At 31.9% G+C, this 19,034-nt stretch overlaps 1 protein-coding gene across 1 annotated transcript in view; it reads left to right on the top strand.

Annotated features, from left to right (window-relative positions):
• The window catches only part of LOC106463877 (zinc finger protein 850-like), a 33,188-nt gene extending 14,794 nt beyond the window's left edge, over positions 1-18,394 (top strand). The window contains exons 6-10 of the mRNA XM_022391525.1: positions 1,180-1,427; positions 5,782-5,896; positions 9,659-9,771; positions 15,660-15,837; positions 16,826-18,394. Of these exons, the coding sequence (XP_022247233.1) occupies positions 1,180-1,427; positions 5,782-5,896; positions 9,659-9,771; positions 15,660-15,837; positions 16,826-18,339 (2,168 nt within the window). The 3' untranslated portion in view covers positions 18,340-18,394. The remainder of the gene's footprint in view (positions 1-1,179; positions 1,428-5,781; positions 5,897-9,658; positions 9,772-15,659; positions 15,838-16,825) is intronic.
• The last annotated feature ends 640 nt before the right edge of the window (positions 18,395-19,034 follow it).

The raw sequence follows: 19,034 nt of genomic DNA, 5'->3' as shown, positions 1-19,034 counted from the left end.
GGCTAGCGCAGATAACCCTCGTGTAGCTTTGCGCGAAATTCCAAAACAAACAAACAAACAAATTCTAACGCTCTTCTTATGAACAAAACTATACAGTCATAAAATATTCACTCATAAGATAAATTAATCAATAATATCTACATTAAACAGTCTTTTATATTGTTACGCCTCCAGTCGTTAATTAATTTCCCGTAACTTCGTTCCCACGAAACTTTAGCGACACAAGTCCTTTCTTAATAAAACTGGTTTATTCTTTCTGAATATAGCTTTACCGATACACTTATTTTCAACAGTCGCTCTATAACAAACGCTATAACAACGAACGTTAACTTCAACAATACTTTCTGACTGCAGTTCAATTACTCACTACCTACACACATTGTTCAGTCACGTTGTGACCATCCTATATATACCAGCTACCCCCAATCTATTAAATGCTTGGGCATTCACGAAGGAACAGGATATTTCTAGAAAGCAGGTGGCGTGACACTAGTCACGTGACCTCGCTGACGCAACAATATCATGACAAAGATACAGTCACTTTGTACTTAATATACTGCTGAACTTAAGGTTAAATCAATAATATCTACATTAAACAGTTTTTTATATCATGACAGAGATACAGTCAGTTTGTATTTAATATACTGCTGATCTTAAGGTTAAACAGATGAAGATGGCATTAACGGTTGAATACAGTGTTTAAATATTGCCAGACAGCAAAAATATCATTTCACACAAGGATCGCTTGCATTCTGTGTCACCAGAGGATGGAAGGTGTTTTTGCACCTTCCAGCAAACTCTTTTGATGCCTTGCAGGCATATTTTCAAATATCACAATTACTGTGGTAGTTCACTCTTTGAGTTATCACTTGTGGCAAATAGATGGCTGAAGTCTTATCAACTGCATATTGGTATTCCTGCTGAGCTCAGTTATTAAAACTGTGATATGTCTCATAGCACAAATGAAGTGTGCTTTACTTCAATTTCATCAACTACTAAACTGAATAGCACACTATCTCCAAATCAGAAATATCGAAAGATTTATTCACTCACAGATAAGTTAGCTATTTATGCCTCCCAAAGTAGAATGGCTGAATTCTGCAAAAAAATATCAAACACTTAAAAACGTTTTGTATTTCTGGGATAATAATTCCGAATTCACGATTATCCCCACAACAGCTTTGACCAGTGATAAAACCACAGAGGAATGTCAAGCACATGATAATTCTTCTATTGCTGTTTATTCTGTTGTTGATTATCTTTTCACTGCTGATCTTGTTATTTATGACCCTGCTGTTGTTGATGATGATCACTCCATTGATCCTGTTGATGATCACCTGAATGATTGTAATGATGACCCTATCAATCATCTTGATTTTAGTACACCTGTTACTGTTGTAGTTGATAACACTGGAGCACAAAATATGGTAATTTATTATGCATGTATATAATGTCATAAGATAACAACATATATCTATGTGCAGGCTTTTTTTCAGACCGTATGCATATAGCCTACAGGAAAATTTGTTAAAAGTTGCATATTTGCTGGTGCTGTCTCACAAGTTCAGACACATATTCTCATTCCTCTCTCGCGCCCTCCCCCACCACCAATTGAGCAGTGAGAAGGCGCAGATCAGTAGTCAGTTCGAGTTCAGTGACGTGACAATGAGTTGTGTGTTGTATGTTTGAAGTTTAGTTGGGTTTCGTGTTTTACCCATTATTGTGTAGTTAACCTTTATGAGCCGTAAAATAAAACATTTTTTCTCGTTTTCCTCGACTCCTAAGAAAAGCAATTACCTTGATACCAGGTAATTTAAAATAAATTATTTCAAAACTCTCTGTTGTTTTTTTCTTCATTTTCTCATAAGAGTACCAGCAAAAAATTTTTTAGAAAAAAAAGCGCTGGCTATATGTGTGCATCTTTTTGTTGCATTTATTCAAAACTGTGTTTTATTACAAGCTTCACGTTTGACTTTCATATTTAACAGTAAAACTAACTACAGTTCCTCATGCGAAACCAAAAGTGTCGATCTAAACACAGTGGGATTCTTTGGCCTTCTAAGAATAACGAAATCAAGAAGTAAAGAAATGCTTGTCATTATAAAGAAAATGCCACTGTACCTGTTCCAGTGATAGTTCACGTAAGCATTTGTTTCAGTGTATTGTAGCAAAGAATATAAGTATATTTTATACAGGACGCACCTTATACAAACCGGGAAAATGATGAAAATCGGTCTTTAATGTTTATTGCACTTGCCGCCTACCAGATTCTGGAGATGAAATGTTTTTATGTAGTATATTGTTACGACAGCGGAAGTCACGTGACTCTGGTAACACGTCATGAGATTCTCGAAGGATCTTGACTTTTCCTGGCAACTCTACTCTTTTCCAGGCGCCCTCTATTTTAGTATATAAGCCCGGCAAATAAAGCGGAGATAACTGCAGATAGAGAGATATAGACACAGATAATTGAGTCAAGTGAGCGGTAGTAACCGTAAGTAAAGTGCGTGAATCGTTGTGAATTATAGCGTGTGTTTAAGTAAAGTGACTGTGGAAATTAAGTGTATTACAAAGTTTGTAACGAGTTTTAATCAAGAAGGGACTTGTATCGCTGAAGTCACTCAGAAAGAATTTTTACCGAAAATTATCAAACAAGCAGATACATAACAATATGTAAAGAGTGGCATCCCATTACTTGTGTATATTTACTTCCAAAAACTAAGCTCAAATCTTTTATTATTATTATTGTAGATGTAGTAATTGATAGTATGCAGTTGTGGTATCACTTTAATCATGTATTAACTGATATCATGTAGTTGTTGTATCACTTGTGTATATTTACTTTGAAGAAAGAAGCTTGAATCTAATTTTTTGTTGTTGTAGATGTACTAATTGTTAACATGCATTTATAGTCCAGGTGGTTTGGGGGCGCTTGACTCGCAATCTGAGGGTCGCGGGTTGAATCCCCGTCCCACCTTTCAGTCGTGAGGGCGTTATAATGTGACGTTGATAAACCTCGTTAGTAAAGGAGTAACCCGAGAGTTGGCGGTGGATGGTGATGGTCTTCCCTCTAGTCTTTCACTACTAAATTAGGGACGGCGTAGATAGCCTTTGCGCGAAATTCAAAAAACAAACAAATATGCATTTATAATAAATGTAGGTCATTAGCTTTGTAAAAATGATTATGGGATGACGATTTGCAAAGCACTGGGGCGAGCGTGGTACTATTGTTGCGAGGTGCCATTAGCCGTTTCGTATTTAAATTTATTAACAAACAGAGAATGATTTACAAAATAAAACTAGAATTGTGGTACTGTGAAAATTGGGTCATTTTATACTGAGCGATTGGAAACAAAAGTTGTATCTTGTACTTGTAGTATTATTACTAGTATAGTTTTTTTTCCTATATTGGACGTCCTACGATTAGAAATAGAAGTTATTTTTATTAGTCTTTGGTGAAATGTGACAAACGAGGTATATGTAGCTGTAATTTAGCTATGTGTGTAAAGAGAGACATGTTGATAAACTTAACAGAAGTAGGGTTTAGATTCCTTCTCTTTTGTCAGAAGTGATATGCATAACATGGATTGTTGTTGACTGTAACTTACTATAGCTCAGAACTTAGAAGGAAATGTTGAGGTCGAATATTGTGATGAAATAGAAAATTCTGGGTTAACCTTAAGCTTAACTAACGAGTAGTAAATATTCTTATAGTTATACTATTATGGGCTGCAAGCAGTCTGAATACCATGTACTATTTCAGTAAGAAATATTAAAGAAACGTACATGCAATTCTCAAAATACATTTAACCTCAAATAATCAATATTTTAATTTTGTAGAAGACTTTTTAACAAATAATTTGTAATATTGATGCATTGGCATGTATCCATACCATCAAATATAAAATGTTATTACTTTTGAATATAAAATTTGGAAAGTTTAAAACTTGTGTGCTACATTACCTGTATGTTGTAAGAAGTATTAAACAATATACAACTGTATTTTGATACGTGGGTAGAATACACAGCTAGGAACAGAAATTTGCTTACTAAAATTGTTAAACAGATAAGGAATGTAGTCTTTGCTTATATGGAAAAATTTCCAAACAGTTTATTATTTCATTTAGAACTAGTAAAATCTTTCTTTTTTTTTTTGCTACTTGTAATAATGTAAATGTATCTCAATTATTCACACTTGGAATGTTGACACACCTAGTGTTAGAGGGAACACCAGTGTTCTAAATGTATGGTTACTGAACTTCACTTCATGTGATTCTGGTTAGTTTTGACCATTTAGTTACATCTTATGTTCTGTATTTCATCTGGTAATAAAGCGTTTTTTATTTCCTCCAAAAATTTTCAAGAGCAGGTTCTAACTGAGTACTCTTAATTTTATCCTAAAGAATTAGAAGGTTTTTCTCTTTAATTAATAATTGCAACAATATTATGCTAGCAAGATACAGTATATATAGGTCTAATAATGGACCTATCTGTTCAGCATAAAAATATTAACTTTGTGCTTAATTTGTTTTTGGAAGTGGTTAAACATTGAATTCGTTTTTACATATGCAGTTGATAAATTGCTTTTGTATATCTATTACTTTTTTAAATTCTATTATATGTAGTTTTTTGTTTTTTTTACTTTATTTTATATATTACTTTTAGAACTATTGAAATTTACAGAAATGAGTGAGGTATAGTTTTAATTAATTGACAACCACAATCTTATAAAGTAATGTGTTTATGAGCATGTGATAATCAACTCGTATTGATTTGAAACCAATAGGTCAAATACATATTCAATATAAAACAGATGTGATGCATATAATGTTTATATTGATAATTAAAACATTTAACAATGTTCATATTATTGTTTACTTACCTTGTCTGACTGTTCAGTGTTGTCAGAGACAAAGTGAGTGGATTTTTGACATTTCATATAATGTTTTTTTTTTGTTAAATTTACCAAGCTTTCCTAATATATGGTAAGTAATCAAGTTTACAAAAACTGTGTAAGTTTTCTTTTAAACATATTTTTAATTAATTTGTTATTGAGTTTATGATGTGATTTTTGTACTTGGTGAATCTTTTCTTGATAAAAAAAATCTATCAGGAATTATGGAAAGATTGAAACTATCAATAATTTAAGTCCTAAATGGTTTAAACCATTAGCTGCCAGAACTAGTATTAATAATTCCTACCCCATTGCCAGCCTCACTGTTCTGTTTTTACTTAACCCAGGTATCTTTGTTTTTATATGGGTAGCTGCACTATGTTTGATTAGTTCATTGAAACCACTTGTAATATGTGAACCCATTGGTGTGTCACACGATCAGTAACTAAAATTTGGTTGTGACCTACTGGCGGGGCACATAGCAGCAAACGTGTTAAAGGTGTCACAGTAGTTCCAGTGTTGTCATGTTTTAGTGTACTTTTATATATATATATGAAGTACATTTCTTCAATAGAACAAAAACCTACTCTCCAGTCATTACACACAAATTTAAACTACATGAAGCTATTGATAAAGGTTTTTTGGTCTCTTACTACACATATTGTTTCAAAATCATGTTACATTAGATTATTTCACCATTTTGGTATAAACATGTAAATAAAGATGAAGCTTATTATTTGACAAAGTTGGCAAGATAAAGTAAATTTTGAGATTTGGTTTATTGTAAATTTGTTTACTTTTTTGAAGAATGCAACATGTACTTCTTAATTTATTTTTCTGTAATCTAGTTACAAGTTTTGATAAGAATATAAAGGTGAAACTTCTGTATAATTGTGGAAGTATTAAAGATGAAGGTTGAACCATTTTCTGATGAGAATCCTGATGGTCTGTTGGATATCAAGTTGGAGAAAAATGAACATGAAACTTTCACGATAAGTAGTAGTAAGTAAATACATTAAGAATTTAAATGTTTTGTGTTTTTCCAAACATACGTATTGTGAATTGTACCCATTTGAATTTAGAAGTGTGTCTGCGTTTTTCATTATTCATTGATAATTCCTTTTTTTTTAATGCATGATTTTATTTTCTGTCCCAGGAATGTATATCAATAAAATTAGATTTCATTCTCTTGGTTATTTTAGTCTTTGATTGCATGAACCTGAGTCTAGTTACACTTTTCTTATCTTATTCTATACCATCACCTGTGAGTTGGGTTAAACCTGAGAACTTTCAAGTGTGAAGTAAGTGTTCTAGTAACTGAGATGAAGGATTAACCCGCTATATACTGTTAGTAAAGAGTTTATATGTGATTTTATCAGTGTTCGAAGATTTTTTTATGTACTGGTAATTTGAAGATAGTGAGAATTACCTCTTTATCTCAATTTACCTTTAATCTGCTTTTTCATTATCACATGACCTAAATTTCTGAATATCCTTGACGTAGTGCAGTAGTTGCAACATATCTATTCACAGTTCTACATTTAACCACTCTCCATGTGAGATAGTAGCTATTTTAGAAGCTTCTATTTCTTTATTTGTGGACTTATTCTATATCTGACCATGGAAACCTATAGATGCTTTGTTGGCACTCATTGATCAACATATTTGGATCAGACAATGGATTTAGAAGAGACCTGTTACATACTTCGCTGTTGTTTGAAGTAATAATCAGCAACAAATAAGAAACACTAGAATGTTCTTTAAACACATATACAGTAGTTTAGGTAATGTATATAAATCAACAAATAATGAAGTGGCTTGTTGTGATAGTTTTTTAAGTAAATTTCAGAAGATCTGTTTAGGTAGTTTTTGTTCTTATGTTGTTTCCTTTCAGGCTCTTAAATGATTTCAAAGTTGTCCACATATATAGTCCACCATGGGTTTTTACTACAAAGGAATCAGTTCAATATAAACCCTCTTGTCATTGGAAAGGTCAAATTGCACATGTCATGACGTTTGAGAGAGCTACATTCAAAATACAATTAGATTACTTTATTATTATTGTTTGTGAATAAACTTGGCATCAAAACATAGTTAATAAATCAAATTTTAATATTATGTAAGTTCTTAATTTTAAAAAGTATTATTAAAAATAAATCCTCAATATTTCCTAGTATGTGAATTGTGGCATTTGCTCTTTAGGTCTTTTCTAATTTATTTATCATCCCTCAGAGGAGTACAGAATTTACTGTAAATTACTCATTGTAATATAAGTATTATTCAGACAAAGTAACTAAAATGTAAAAATAAGAAATTTATTAAGCAAGATAATGAAAAATGATAAAAATAACAATAAAAATTCTTCATGAGGTATGTCTGCAAGTAGCTCGTGTATGATGTAATTCGATATGGTAAAGTGAGCTACATGTTTGCTGAGTGATTTATATCTTGTAGGGTAGGATTATTAATTAGACACAGTTCAAAGGTCAATAAGACAATAAAAAGTGTAAACAGATGTATACTGTTACAAGCTTTAAGCTGTTTAGGATAAACAACTGTTGTGTACAGTTGCAATTTGCAGTCATTGTAGAGAGAAAAAATGGGTAATTTAAATTAATTATTAATTTTGTTATGGTGGTTACGAGATTTGTCAAATATACTGAATGGGTGTGGACTTAGGGAGATAAAATAAAGGATAAAATATAAAGTTTTACAAAACAAATCATTTTATATTTAATTAGGAGGTTTTAGAGATTAAGCAAATTAAAAGACAAGTGGCTAGCAGTAATTACCATCAACTTTTCTTTTTAACTCTTTCACTCTAGACTTTGACCCAGTTTATGACCCTAAAATGGCCTTAAGAGTTTCCATACTATAACTTTTTGTCTGAGTGCAAATTCATTTTCATGTTTTCTTTAATCAGCAATTCAAAAATAGTGAAAGTGGGAGATAACCTTGGTAGCTTTGCAATAACAAAGACAAATTGGGCTAATTTTGGGGCAGCTTGGATCAATACCAAAATCTTTAGTTCATAAGAATTACTCTACCCCAGAACAAAATGACCTAAGCTCTGAACAAACTTGGATTAAAAAACAACTTATACATCTTGGCAGAGCACAGATAACCAATTGAAAAGATTTATGCTTAACGAGAATCAAATATTTTATTTGTGAAGTTTTTGTTTTTTCTTTCCATAACAATAACTTCAGTAAAGACATAAAGGCTTACTCTGTTGTTTTTTGCTACTACCTCTGCTGCAGAAGACTAGTTTTAGGAATTCATGTCTCTTCCTGAATCTAAAATAAATAGTTGTCCCATCTGTGTCAGCCATCAGAATCCAAAATGGTTGCTTCCAGATTTCTTGGGTTTCATCTAAATGTCTAACAATACAACCTAATAAATATTTCATAAGTTAAATGTACAATCCATAGAGGTCACTTCAAAACCAGGAACATCGATTTAGTATAACATTAGAGATAGTAAATTATTAGCTTGTAAAAAATTTAGTTGAGGGTACCTGATGATGACAAAACCTTGTCGAAACGTTGTACATTTGCTGTTATGTTAAACTTAATATTAAAGTTTTTCTTCATTACCCATTCAAACCATCTCCAAGAATTATTAGTTGAGGGTAGCTTAATAAAATTTCTAGTACACAGAAAGTTCTATAGTAAAAGTTATAAAAATAAGAGTGGTTACATGAATTGCCTCTATAGATAAGAATCAGAGATGTTCCACTGTAGTACTTAGAACTTTCCACTGTCCCACATTATATCTCACCAACTCTGTCTAAATCACTTGCATTACAGCAAAGATTACTTCTTACAACAATTTTGGAATGTTAAGGGGGCAAGACAAATACTTTCACAACAAATTCACTTATTTTTGTGAGTTGGCATAATTTTCTTAAAACTGATGACCCTCTTCAGAATGTACTTTGTTAGTTATCAGTGTTTACAGTGCTGATATCAAAATAATTCAGTATTATGTAATGAAAATATTAATATGAAGATTAAGTTCAACAATTGTCAGAACACAGATTTTTATATTACTTTCTTCAAGCCAGGTCAAATCAATGACAATTAAGGTCACATTGCTTCAAAAACAAAATCTGCATGATCTCTTGTAGCATGAGACTGTGTTTCATCCACCTATGAAGTAAACATTTACTTCTATAATTGTTGTAGATGTTATTCCACCCTCTGTGCTGGTAATTCATTTGGAGAATGATGCCTTCTGGAGGTTGAGAAAGGATGTTGGTTGGTTTCCCACCTCAGCATAACATTTTGAAACATTACAGGCATGACATCTATCCATGGTTGTCATAGTGCTTAATTTTCGCTTTCTTTTAGTTTTATACTCAATGTTCCCATTGATATGACCTTGTTTTCTGTAAACTATTTGTTTTTTTTTGCTTCATGTGTACCTTCTGATGTAGCTGCTTACATGAATTTGCTATACTTAGTTTTATACAATGTGTATCTCAACTTTGGAAGTACATGTATTCTTTACATATTTACTATTTTCCATTGAGAACTTTCTGCTACCGGGTATAGGAAAATACTTTGGTCTTTGACCCTGGCTACCATTTGGGACTACAACTAACAATGCGCATGTCAGTCCAGGTATATTTTGAGAACCCAACCTATGCTGAAAGTTGATACATCTTCAGCAAAATACACTGTATGGATTTTGATTATGATTTAGTAAAAATAAATTATATTGAGTCTTGTTATAGAGAATCTACTTTGTTTGTATTTTTAGCTACAGGAAGACCTGATTACATGGAAGAAACATCTCTAAATACCATTTTGAAGTTTGGTATGATAAAAGAGGAGAAAGAAGATATCTATGATGGAGCAACAGTGAAAACTGAGGTACTTTGTAGATTAAAACTTTTACAGTTGTGTCATTAAAGATACTATGTAACTGTAATTCTGTCTTTCTGGACTTTTGGTTGAGACTAATTGGTAATAACATGTTTGTACTCACAAGCTGAAGAAATTCACTACAAGTTTGCTGCATTGCTATGAATAAACTCTTTACAGCTCTTCTTGCAGGATTAAAATTGCTAGTCCACAGGTGTTTCATTGTTAATGCTTCCATAGAACTTACTGTAAAACCTTCTACTAATTACTTATGCAAACCTTGTCAGCTGTATAAAAAATAATGTACAATTTTATAATCTTCATCTGGTTATAAACTTCTCTTGTTCTATGTTGAATCAGCCATAATATTTACAGTGGTTTAGTATGCTATATTAAACCTAACCTGGAGCCCCCACCACATCATTTCAATTCATGGCTGTTGATGCTATGTCTGATAACTTTGCTTCTTTACTATAGCCCTCCAGCAGAGTTCCTACTATAAAAGGCTCCATTGTATGGCTTGTAATGTTCTATCTTGCATTTCATAATCCATCTAGTGTACCAAAATGATGATTTACCAGTACTTTTTAACAGTTCAATTGCACAGAATTCCATAGCTACTATATCTGGTGTTTTGACCAATTGCCTGAAATGGAATGGTGAGATTACCCAGTTCATTCTTCTGCCTCGTGAAGTATGCGACAGTTGAACAGATATGTCAGGAAAACTGCTTGTGTATGTGTGAGCTTTGACACTGTTCTAGCAGAGATCTTTCTTGATTATATTTTGTACTGTTGCCTGGGAAACTTGCCACTTACCTTTGTGTTTATGCATTGTCTTTTGTTACAAGATGACACACTTTACTTATCATATCTAGGGTTCAACTTTTGGCAGGTCTGTCTGGATGGTTATAGTTGGTTGATTTGTGGTGTTTTCTAATCATTTTGATCACTGGGATCATTAAGTGGTTGCATTTATTTCATAATTTTTTCAACCACTGCATTATTCTACCATGACATTACTTTTCCTGTTTTCATTCCACTGACTTTGCGATCCCACATTGATCATCATAGTTTCTGTACTATAACTTGTAGTGTTTTATTTATTTTCACAAAATTCTACAAGCTTTCAGTGAATATTACGTGAGCTTTCATGAGAAAAAAAATTAATAAAATTTTTTCCTTAAATATTTATTGATAATATGGAGTCAGAGTGTAAAGTGATTTTTATGGTAAGATTAAAAATATTTTTTTTTATCTGAAGATTTTCAAAATTCATTTGCATAATCTTTAAAATTTCCTAAATAAATATCAACATTGTAATTTCAGTAAAACATTACATATGTTATTTTCTCTACCATAACTGTATATGGGCTCAATCAATTTGACTGACCTTGTCACCACCATAAAAGAAATTACAAAATATACCTAAGTTACGTTTTTTTCTTTCTAGAATAACTGCATATTTTAACTGGAAACTACAGTTGTTTATCCTAAAGGGTGTAAATGGTGTAATCTGGTTATACATATCTTTATTGTTCTGTAGCCTTTTGAACTGTGTTTAATGAATAATCCCATCATACAAGTTATAAGTTACTTGATGAACATACATATCAAGTTACCACCTTGAATAATGTAATTTTAGTTAATTGTATAATAATAAATAGAGAATATACATGAAAAACAAAAAACATGGTACTTACATGTGTGCTTTTTTTTTTCTGTCAACTTTCAATGAAATTTAAGCCTCTTTTTGATACTAATGGTACTACTACACTAAATTCTGGCTTTCTAAGTGTGCAATTAGAGCTTTTAAAAATTTAGTTTAGTTTGTCCATGTGATTCCTATTAGAAAATATTTGGATCTGAAGATGAAATAGATAAATCTGAGTATAGAAAAAAGTGTAATATAATATGTCATTTAGTAGATTAAAACTGTCTTTTTTTTTAATAGTTTTAGACAATACAGTATAAAACATTATAGAGAACTACTTTCAATTTTTGAAAGAGTAGATTTGACAGGTGGGTGTGGCAAGTAGGTTTGATTTTCTACTTCTTGGCTCCATAAACAAATAAGATTGAAGGTTGTAAAAATTTTGCTTTGCCTGAGTAATATTTATATTACAATGAGTAATTTACATTAAATTCCATACTTCTCGGAGGGAAGGTAAATAGATTGGATAAGAGGAAGACCTATAGAGCAAATATCCTAATTCTTATACTAGAGGTGATTGAGGATTTATTTTTAATATTTTCTTTTAAAATTAATAACTTAATACTTATATTAGAAGTTGATTTGTTAACTACATTTTGAAGCCAAGCTTATTCATATACAATAATACTAAAGTTCTTTAATTAAACTTTGAATGTAAATCTCGTACAAAATAATGACATGAGCACTTTGGCTCACTCATAGTGAAAGGGTTAAATTTTCCTTCATGTCATATGATAGATCTCTTCTGAAGATTACCCTTCGAACATTTTGTGAAAAACATAATTTCCAACACAGTATCTTACCTCTACTCACATAACAGTTTCTCTTGTTCAGTGCTGCCCTCTATATTTAATTTTTTTCATTTGCCACAAGCCTCGAAACTCCCACTACCTCACATTTAATATGGTTCTATTGCAAATAAGCATGCAGAAACCTTCCACAATTTTATTCCAAATTCCTTTAAATGTAACTTTATACTCAGTCTTCTCAATAGACCATATAACATCTAACTATCTCTCCCTTCATACTGAAATCACCACCATACAGAACATTATAATAAACAACAGCAATCCCTTTTATTTTATTCAAAACCTAACACACAAGTTCCTTTCTTACACATTTTAACCCCCAATGAAACCATACACTGTTGACAAATACGCATTAAGACTGACCGTTTTTTTTTTAGGTAAGCAAAATTTCATAGTGAAGTCACAAATATTATGAATAATCAGAATGCTTTACCCACATGTTCAACTACAAATGGTATATATATATAAGTCATCTTTCAGAATACAAAATCTATTCAGATCTAAAGACTTATTACCAACCCCTATGCATTCCAGGATCATATATAAATAAACATACCAATTACACCTCCAAACATAAGGGAGTATCAAGTAGGACTGGTAAAAAAAACTATCAAATCCACCAGAAAACAACAACCACCCCATCTTGATTATAAATTTCAAAGTCATCTCATCTGGATCATCCAATATTGAACTTTTAATTAAAGAAAATTTATATATTTTAAATGAGCTCCTAACTTTAAATAATAACACAGCTTCACTACATTTAAGTCTGTTCTGATTACTTGTATAATTTTGTTACAATTGTTGCATTATTCTATTCTTTCTTGTTTATTTGTTTTTATTTTAATTTACTTCATCATTTAATTCTGTATTTTAATTAGTTTTTATAAAATGTTAAGCTTTATAATTTTTTGTACCTAATAATTTACCCTATTCAATATAGCTTCCTGAATATGGAATATATATATTCTGAAATGTCCAAGAATTAAATGTTTGTGACTGTACATACACGTGTCAGATGTTAGTTGTTGCTGCCATCATTCTACTGTTCATCATTACTGTCTGTGAGATCCAAATATCTACCCATGTTTGGCGTAGGAGATGATCTGTGAAGGAGAAGAGAGGATTATAAATGTTGATAGTGTGGCACATTCCTTTATAGAACTCCATGGTGCATGGAACAGTGGATACTAAATGGTTTTGTTTTTTTATGGATATCCCAAGTACTTTAAATCAAAATTAGAAAAACATTAATGGATCCATGGAGGTAATTAGATTTCATTCGTCTGATCCCACTTTGATACAGTGGAACTGTTGATATTTCAGTTGTAATTTAGGTTACATTAAGACATTGATCAGTTCTTAACATCCCGTGTGTATCTTTTTATAGGACATGTTCCGGAAACCTGCCAATACTGTCACCATTCAACAGTTTTCCTTGTACAGGAAAGACAGGTTGTACCAATCATGACATTGCTACTCAGCACCTCAGTTAAGGCTATTGCTATTTGTGTCTCCATTGTTCTCTTCACCTATTGCCAAGTCAGGATTTTGAACAGAAAGACCTTGCCATCTCCCTTCTTAATTCTGGAATAATTCTACTCTAAAGTGATGCAGATATTGCTGAAAGGGGTCAATCTGTGGAGTGTATACTTTCGCATCACAACCTCCATCTCTTCAGTATTGGTTCTGTACTTGTTTTGATGCCCCAATCTGTCTTTTACTGCCATTGCTCTCTCCATTTGTTCCACTTATTTTTCTCCACAATGGAAGCTGGAGCATACTGCCAGGTTCTCCCTCTCTTGAAGCTTGATTCGGTTGTCGTTAATCTTTTGCTTTCATTTATTAACAACTGTGTTGGGGCAGTGACTGATTGCATTGTCCAGGCAGTTATTAGTTTGATCCCTAAAACCTGGACATGTTTGTCATGGTATCCTTATCCATGACGGTATACCGACTACCAACAAGCACAAAAGACCCCAAAAACAGGTCTAGGATGTCTTCTACAAATATACTGCTCTTCCCAACCACTTTTCCTTTCAGCAAGCTTGTGGCCATGCCTGGCAGTTCAGACATCAAACCCAGAAGAAATTTTGGATTAAGTTCACTTCTGTTATTATTTCCATTGTTAGTTCCATAGTTGTTTGGGGCAAAATTTGAATTATATATAGGAATTTTACCTTCCACCAATTTTTGATCTTGCTTTCCAATGGCCAAGAGGTTGCTGATTTACAGAGTATTGCTAAACCTTTTCTCTCTCACCATTCTAGCACATGTACCTGTTCCCCTGCCTTCTTAGACATCAAATCAGTGGTGAAAAGACCACTATCTCCCTTTTTGAGCCAAAGATCTCTATGATATAATCAACTATTTACTATAGTGGCACTGTTCATTTTTTCTGGATTCTTGACCATGTTGGTAATTATATGAACGAGCTTGCTGACATCACAATAAATTCATCTACTCTTGCCTGTCTGTTATGTTGACTTGTTATGTCATTGTTACAACACTTCACACCATCTGGCAGTTAATTTGGGATGAGAAACATCACAACAAGCTTTTCCCAGTTATTCCTTCTGTTATTTGTCCATTTAGTTTCCGTAGGACCCAGAGAAAGGAAGCTATTTTGACAAGGCTAATTTAACTAGTTTCTATAATCATCAATTTTTTGTTCTTCAAGGAACTGATCTGCCAGTATGTGGCCTTTATGATACTCAGATTACAATTGCTCACATTGTACTTTCATGCCAACAATATGAATACAAGGGACAGCATCATTTGAGAAACTGTTCAGATTAACAGTGTTTCTGTTTTTTTTTATGGGTTATGGTTCTTTTTAGCTTTACATTATTTTTTAGCATGGTTTGATAAAAACAAAATGAAGACCATTTTGGTATGTATTTTCTTTGCTATGTTTTTTTCTCACTCTTTAGTACTCAGTGTTTTCTATAGATAGCTTTGATCCATAAAGCTCCAAATGACCATACCAACGAACTTCATTTCAGTAGGATATTCATATAAAGCTTTTTACTTTCAGTTTGTTTAAATAAGAAAATTATTATTGGGTGTTTCTTATTAAATTATTTCTTGTTTTAATGTCTTGTATATTAATCCAAAATATGGAACTACGTATAAAAGAAATGAAACTGCTTTTCTCTAATTTTTTTCTCATTTTGTTTGCTTACAGAACAAGACACAAAAATGTCCTAAGTATTTAAGTAGTTTTAGTACTTTTTACATACATAACTAAGTTTGAAGAATTAGTTTTATTAATTATATTATCATGTTTTAAACTAGTGAACTGTGGAGTCTATGTGTAATGATAATACTAGTTGTTATTTTTATTAACTTTTTGAATATGTTTTTTGATTTTAGAACATATTTGTCAAAGAGAAAACAGAGCATCCTGGTGATCTGTTAGGAGGAAATGTTATTTCAAAGTTCAGTGACAGCAATGATGATGATCTGGATAGTTTGAACTGTAATGATATGGATGTGAAAACAAAAACTGAATTTCATGAAGAAATTGAATCTGTTTTAGAAAGTACATCTGGTAAGTACAAACATCTAAAACTCTTAAGTGCATTGACACTGGATTAAAAGAATTGGTTAAATTATTGGTATATTTTAAAAGCTATTGAACCATATGAGACAGGATGAATTTGAAGTCTATAGATCTAATTTTGATATATCTATTTTACTTTTACTCATAGGTTTTTGTGTGAAAAAGTTTGAAGTGATAAAATGAGAAGGCATTTGAAAAAACTGTAAGATGTACCTTGCTTGAAAATGAATATGGAAACCGTAATTAGTTCTATAAATTGAAACAGAAAGAAAATTTCTAACTCACCAATGTTTATCCTCCTGGTTCTTCATATGTAAATTTTCTGATTAAGGGTTAGAACCCATTTTGGTAGATTAATTTCAACATGTACAGAGAATGTATTGTTATCATTCATTTTGATAGATGTCATTTACTGAACACCACTTCTAAAATATCCAATCTATTAATTCTTGCATGATGAAGACAATAATCAAACAAATTTTAATCAGAGGGATGATATCTAAACTTGTTAAAAGAATAAATAATATATTGATAAATATTTATTTATAACTTGCATATAGAACATTTGAACAAAATGTATAAACTATTAATGTTAAAATAAACAAATCATTAGATTTGATGATAATAAACCATTTTAAATAAAATATTTCTAAAAGTTAATCCATAAAGATACTAGCCGAAAGTACATTGGTTGTTGTGACACTGTACTATCATATTTCTACAGGTGATTTTATTTTATCTACTAAAAACCTCTCTTGAAAGTGGAATGTTACCTACAGTTTGTCATCAATGTTATTCTAATTCAGGTAGAAAAGTTTGTAAAGTGTGAAACTGTGAAAACTGCACCAAAGTTTGTTTTTAGCTTTAATATTTAAATAATGGTGTTTGTAATAAACATATTAGAACAATAAATATATTTAGAAGTTCATCAAATATAATATCAACTATCATGAGGCATCATTTATATCTATTTTAGATACAAAGACCAGTATGAGCATCTGTTGTGAGAGTCAGTGTCCTGCTTATCATGGTATAAAACAAGAAGATCACTATACAGAAGTTTTAAAATCAAACAATGGTATATGTGGTATAAATGGAAATAGTCCAAACAAATTTAATATACCTCAATGTAATGGTAAAACATACAGTTGTGTAGTCAGTGGAAAAGAATTTGGAACATTGGATAACCTAACACAAGAAAAGAGGATGCAATCTGTAGAGAAACCACATCATTGTGTAGTTTATGGTAAACACTTTGAAAGAAATAGTCCCTTAAAACAATGTCCAAGAAATCACACTGGGGAGAATCCTTACATTTGTGTAGTTTGTGGAAAACCATTTGTATCAAGCAGTAACTTAAAAATACATCGAAGAATACACACTGGGGAGAAACCATACAGTTGTATAGTTTGTGAAAAACAGTTTCGAACAAAAGGTAACTTAAAAAGCCATGAAAAAGTACATAGTGGGGAGCAACAATACAGTTGTTCATTGTGTGGAAAACACTTTGTTAGAAAAAATAACTTAAAATCACACCAAAGAACACACACTGGGGAGAAACCTTACAGTTGTACAGTTTGTTACAAATCATTTGGAACAAGTGGTAACTTAAAAATACATCAAAGAACACATACTGGTGAGAAACCTTACAGTTGTTCAGTGTGTGGAAAACACTTTGGTGCAAGGAATAACTTAAAATCACATCAAAGAATACACATTGGGCTGAAACAACACAGTTGTTTAGTTTGTGAAAAACAGTATAAAACAAAAGACACTTTAAAAATACATCAAAGAACACACACTGGTGAGAAACCTTACAGTTGTTCAGTGTGTGGAAAACACTTTAGTAGAAAGAATTACTTAAAATCACATCAATTAATACACACTGGAGAGAAACCTTACAGTTGTGCAGTTTGTAGAAAACAGTTTGTATCAAGGAGTAATCTAAAATTACACCAAAGAATACACACTGGAGAGAAACCTTACAGTTGTGCAGTTTGTGGAAAACAATTTGTGTCAAATGGTGAATTAGAACAACATTTAAGAACACACACTGGAGAGAAAACTTATATTTGTGCAGTTTGTGGAAATGATTTTGGAACAAACTTTGAATTAAAAGTACATCAAAGAACACACACTGGTGAGAGACCTTACAGTTGTACAGTGTGTGGAAAACACTTTGTAAGAAGTTGTACCTTAAAAGAACATCAAAGAATACACACTGGGGAGAAACCTTACAGTTGTTCCTTGTGTGGAAAACACTTTGGGAGAAAGAATTACTTAAAATCACATCAAAGAATACATACTGGAGAAAAGCCTTACAGTTGTGGAATTTGTGGAAAACACTTTGGATCAAAGAGTGAATTAAAACGGCATCACAGAAAACACACCGGGGAGAAACATTACAGTTGTACAGTTTGTAGAAAACGCTTTGTAAGAAGTTGCACCTTAATAAAACATCATAAAATACATACTGGGGAGAAACCTTAGTTATGAAGTTTGTGGAAAACGATTTGTAAGGAACTATAAGTTAAAAATACATCAGGGAGAAAGGTTACATTAATGTTGGCTCCTTACCTCAGCATTTAAATCTGAGGGTTTAGAGTAATAAAAATTGAGTTTTGATACAGCACATCTATCATATTGTGTAGTAACATATCACATAACATTAAATGATAAAAAGATACCTTTTTGTACATCTGGTCCTGTTCACTAAATTAAACTTAACCTTCAAAAGAAAAACACAGAGCCAACCCTTGTGAACAAAATAATAATCAAGCTTTCTCTTAAACTACCTGTCTATGTAAACTACTTCTACTTGAAGATGGCAAAAGTTAATTGTTGAAAAGTTGTACGTTTATAGTAAAATTCCTCTCACTACCAATTCAGGCCATCTACAAACTGTACGGTCTAAAAAAGTAGATCCCTCATCATCAAATCATTACATTTCTCGCCACTTTGTCCTCCTTGATGTCTTTTAAATTAACTGTTTAATCCAAGAGCTCATCCTGGAGTGTTTTCTTTGATGTATTTTTGATTCCTAATAAAGGACATTGAATTATTGAAAGGGTCCAGAAAAGGGTTACTAGGATATCTGGGAAGGAGATTTTATCATTTGATGATAGGTTAAAATCTATGAACATGTTTCTCTTGAAAAAAAAAAGAAGAGTGAAGAGGTGTGACTG

Source organism: Limulus polyphemus, unplaced genomic scaffold, assembly GCF_000517525.1.
Source record: "Limulus polyphemus unplaced genomic scaffold, Limulus_polyphemus-2.1.2 Scaffold1509, whole genome shotgun sequence".
Classification (NCBI taxonomy): Eukaryota; Metazoa; Arthropoda; class Merostomata; order Xiphosura; family Limulidae; genus Limulus; species Limulus polyphemus.
Note: the sequence above shows the minus strand (reverse complement) of the source record. Positions and strands in the feature narration are given on the sequence as shown.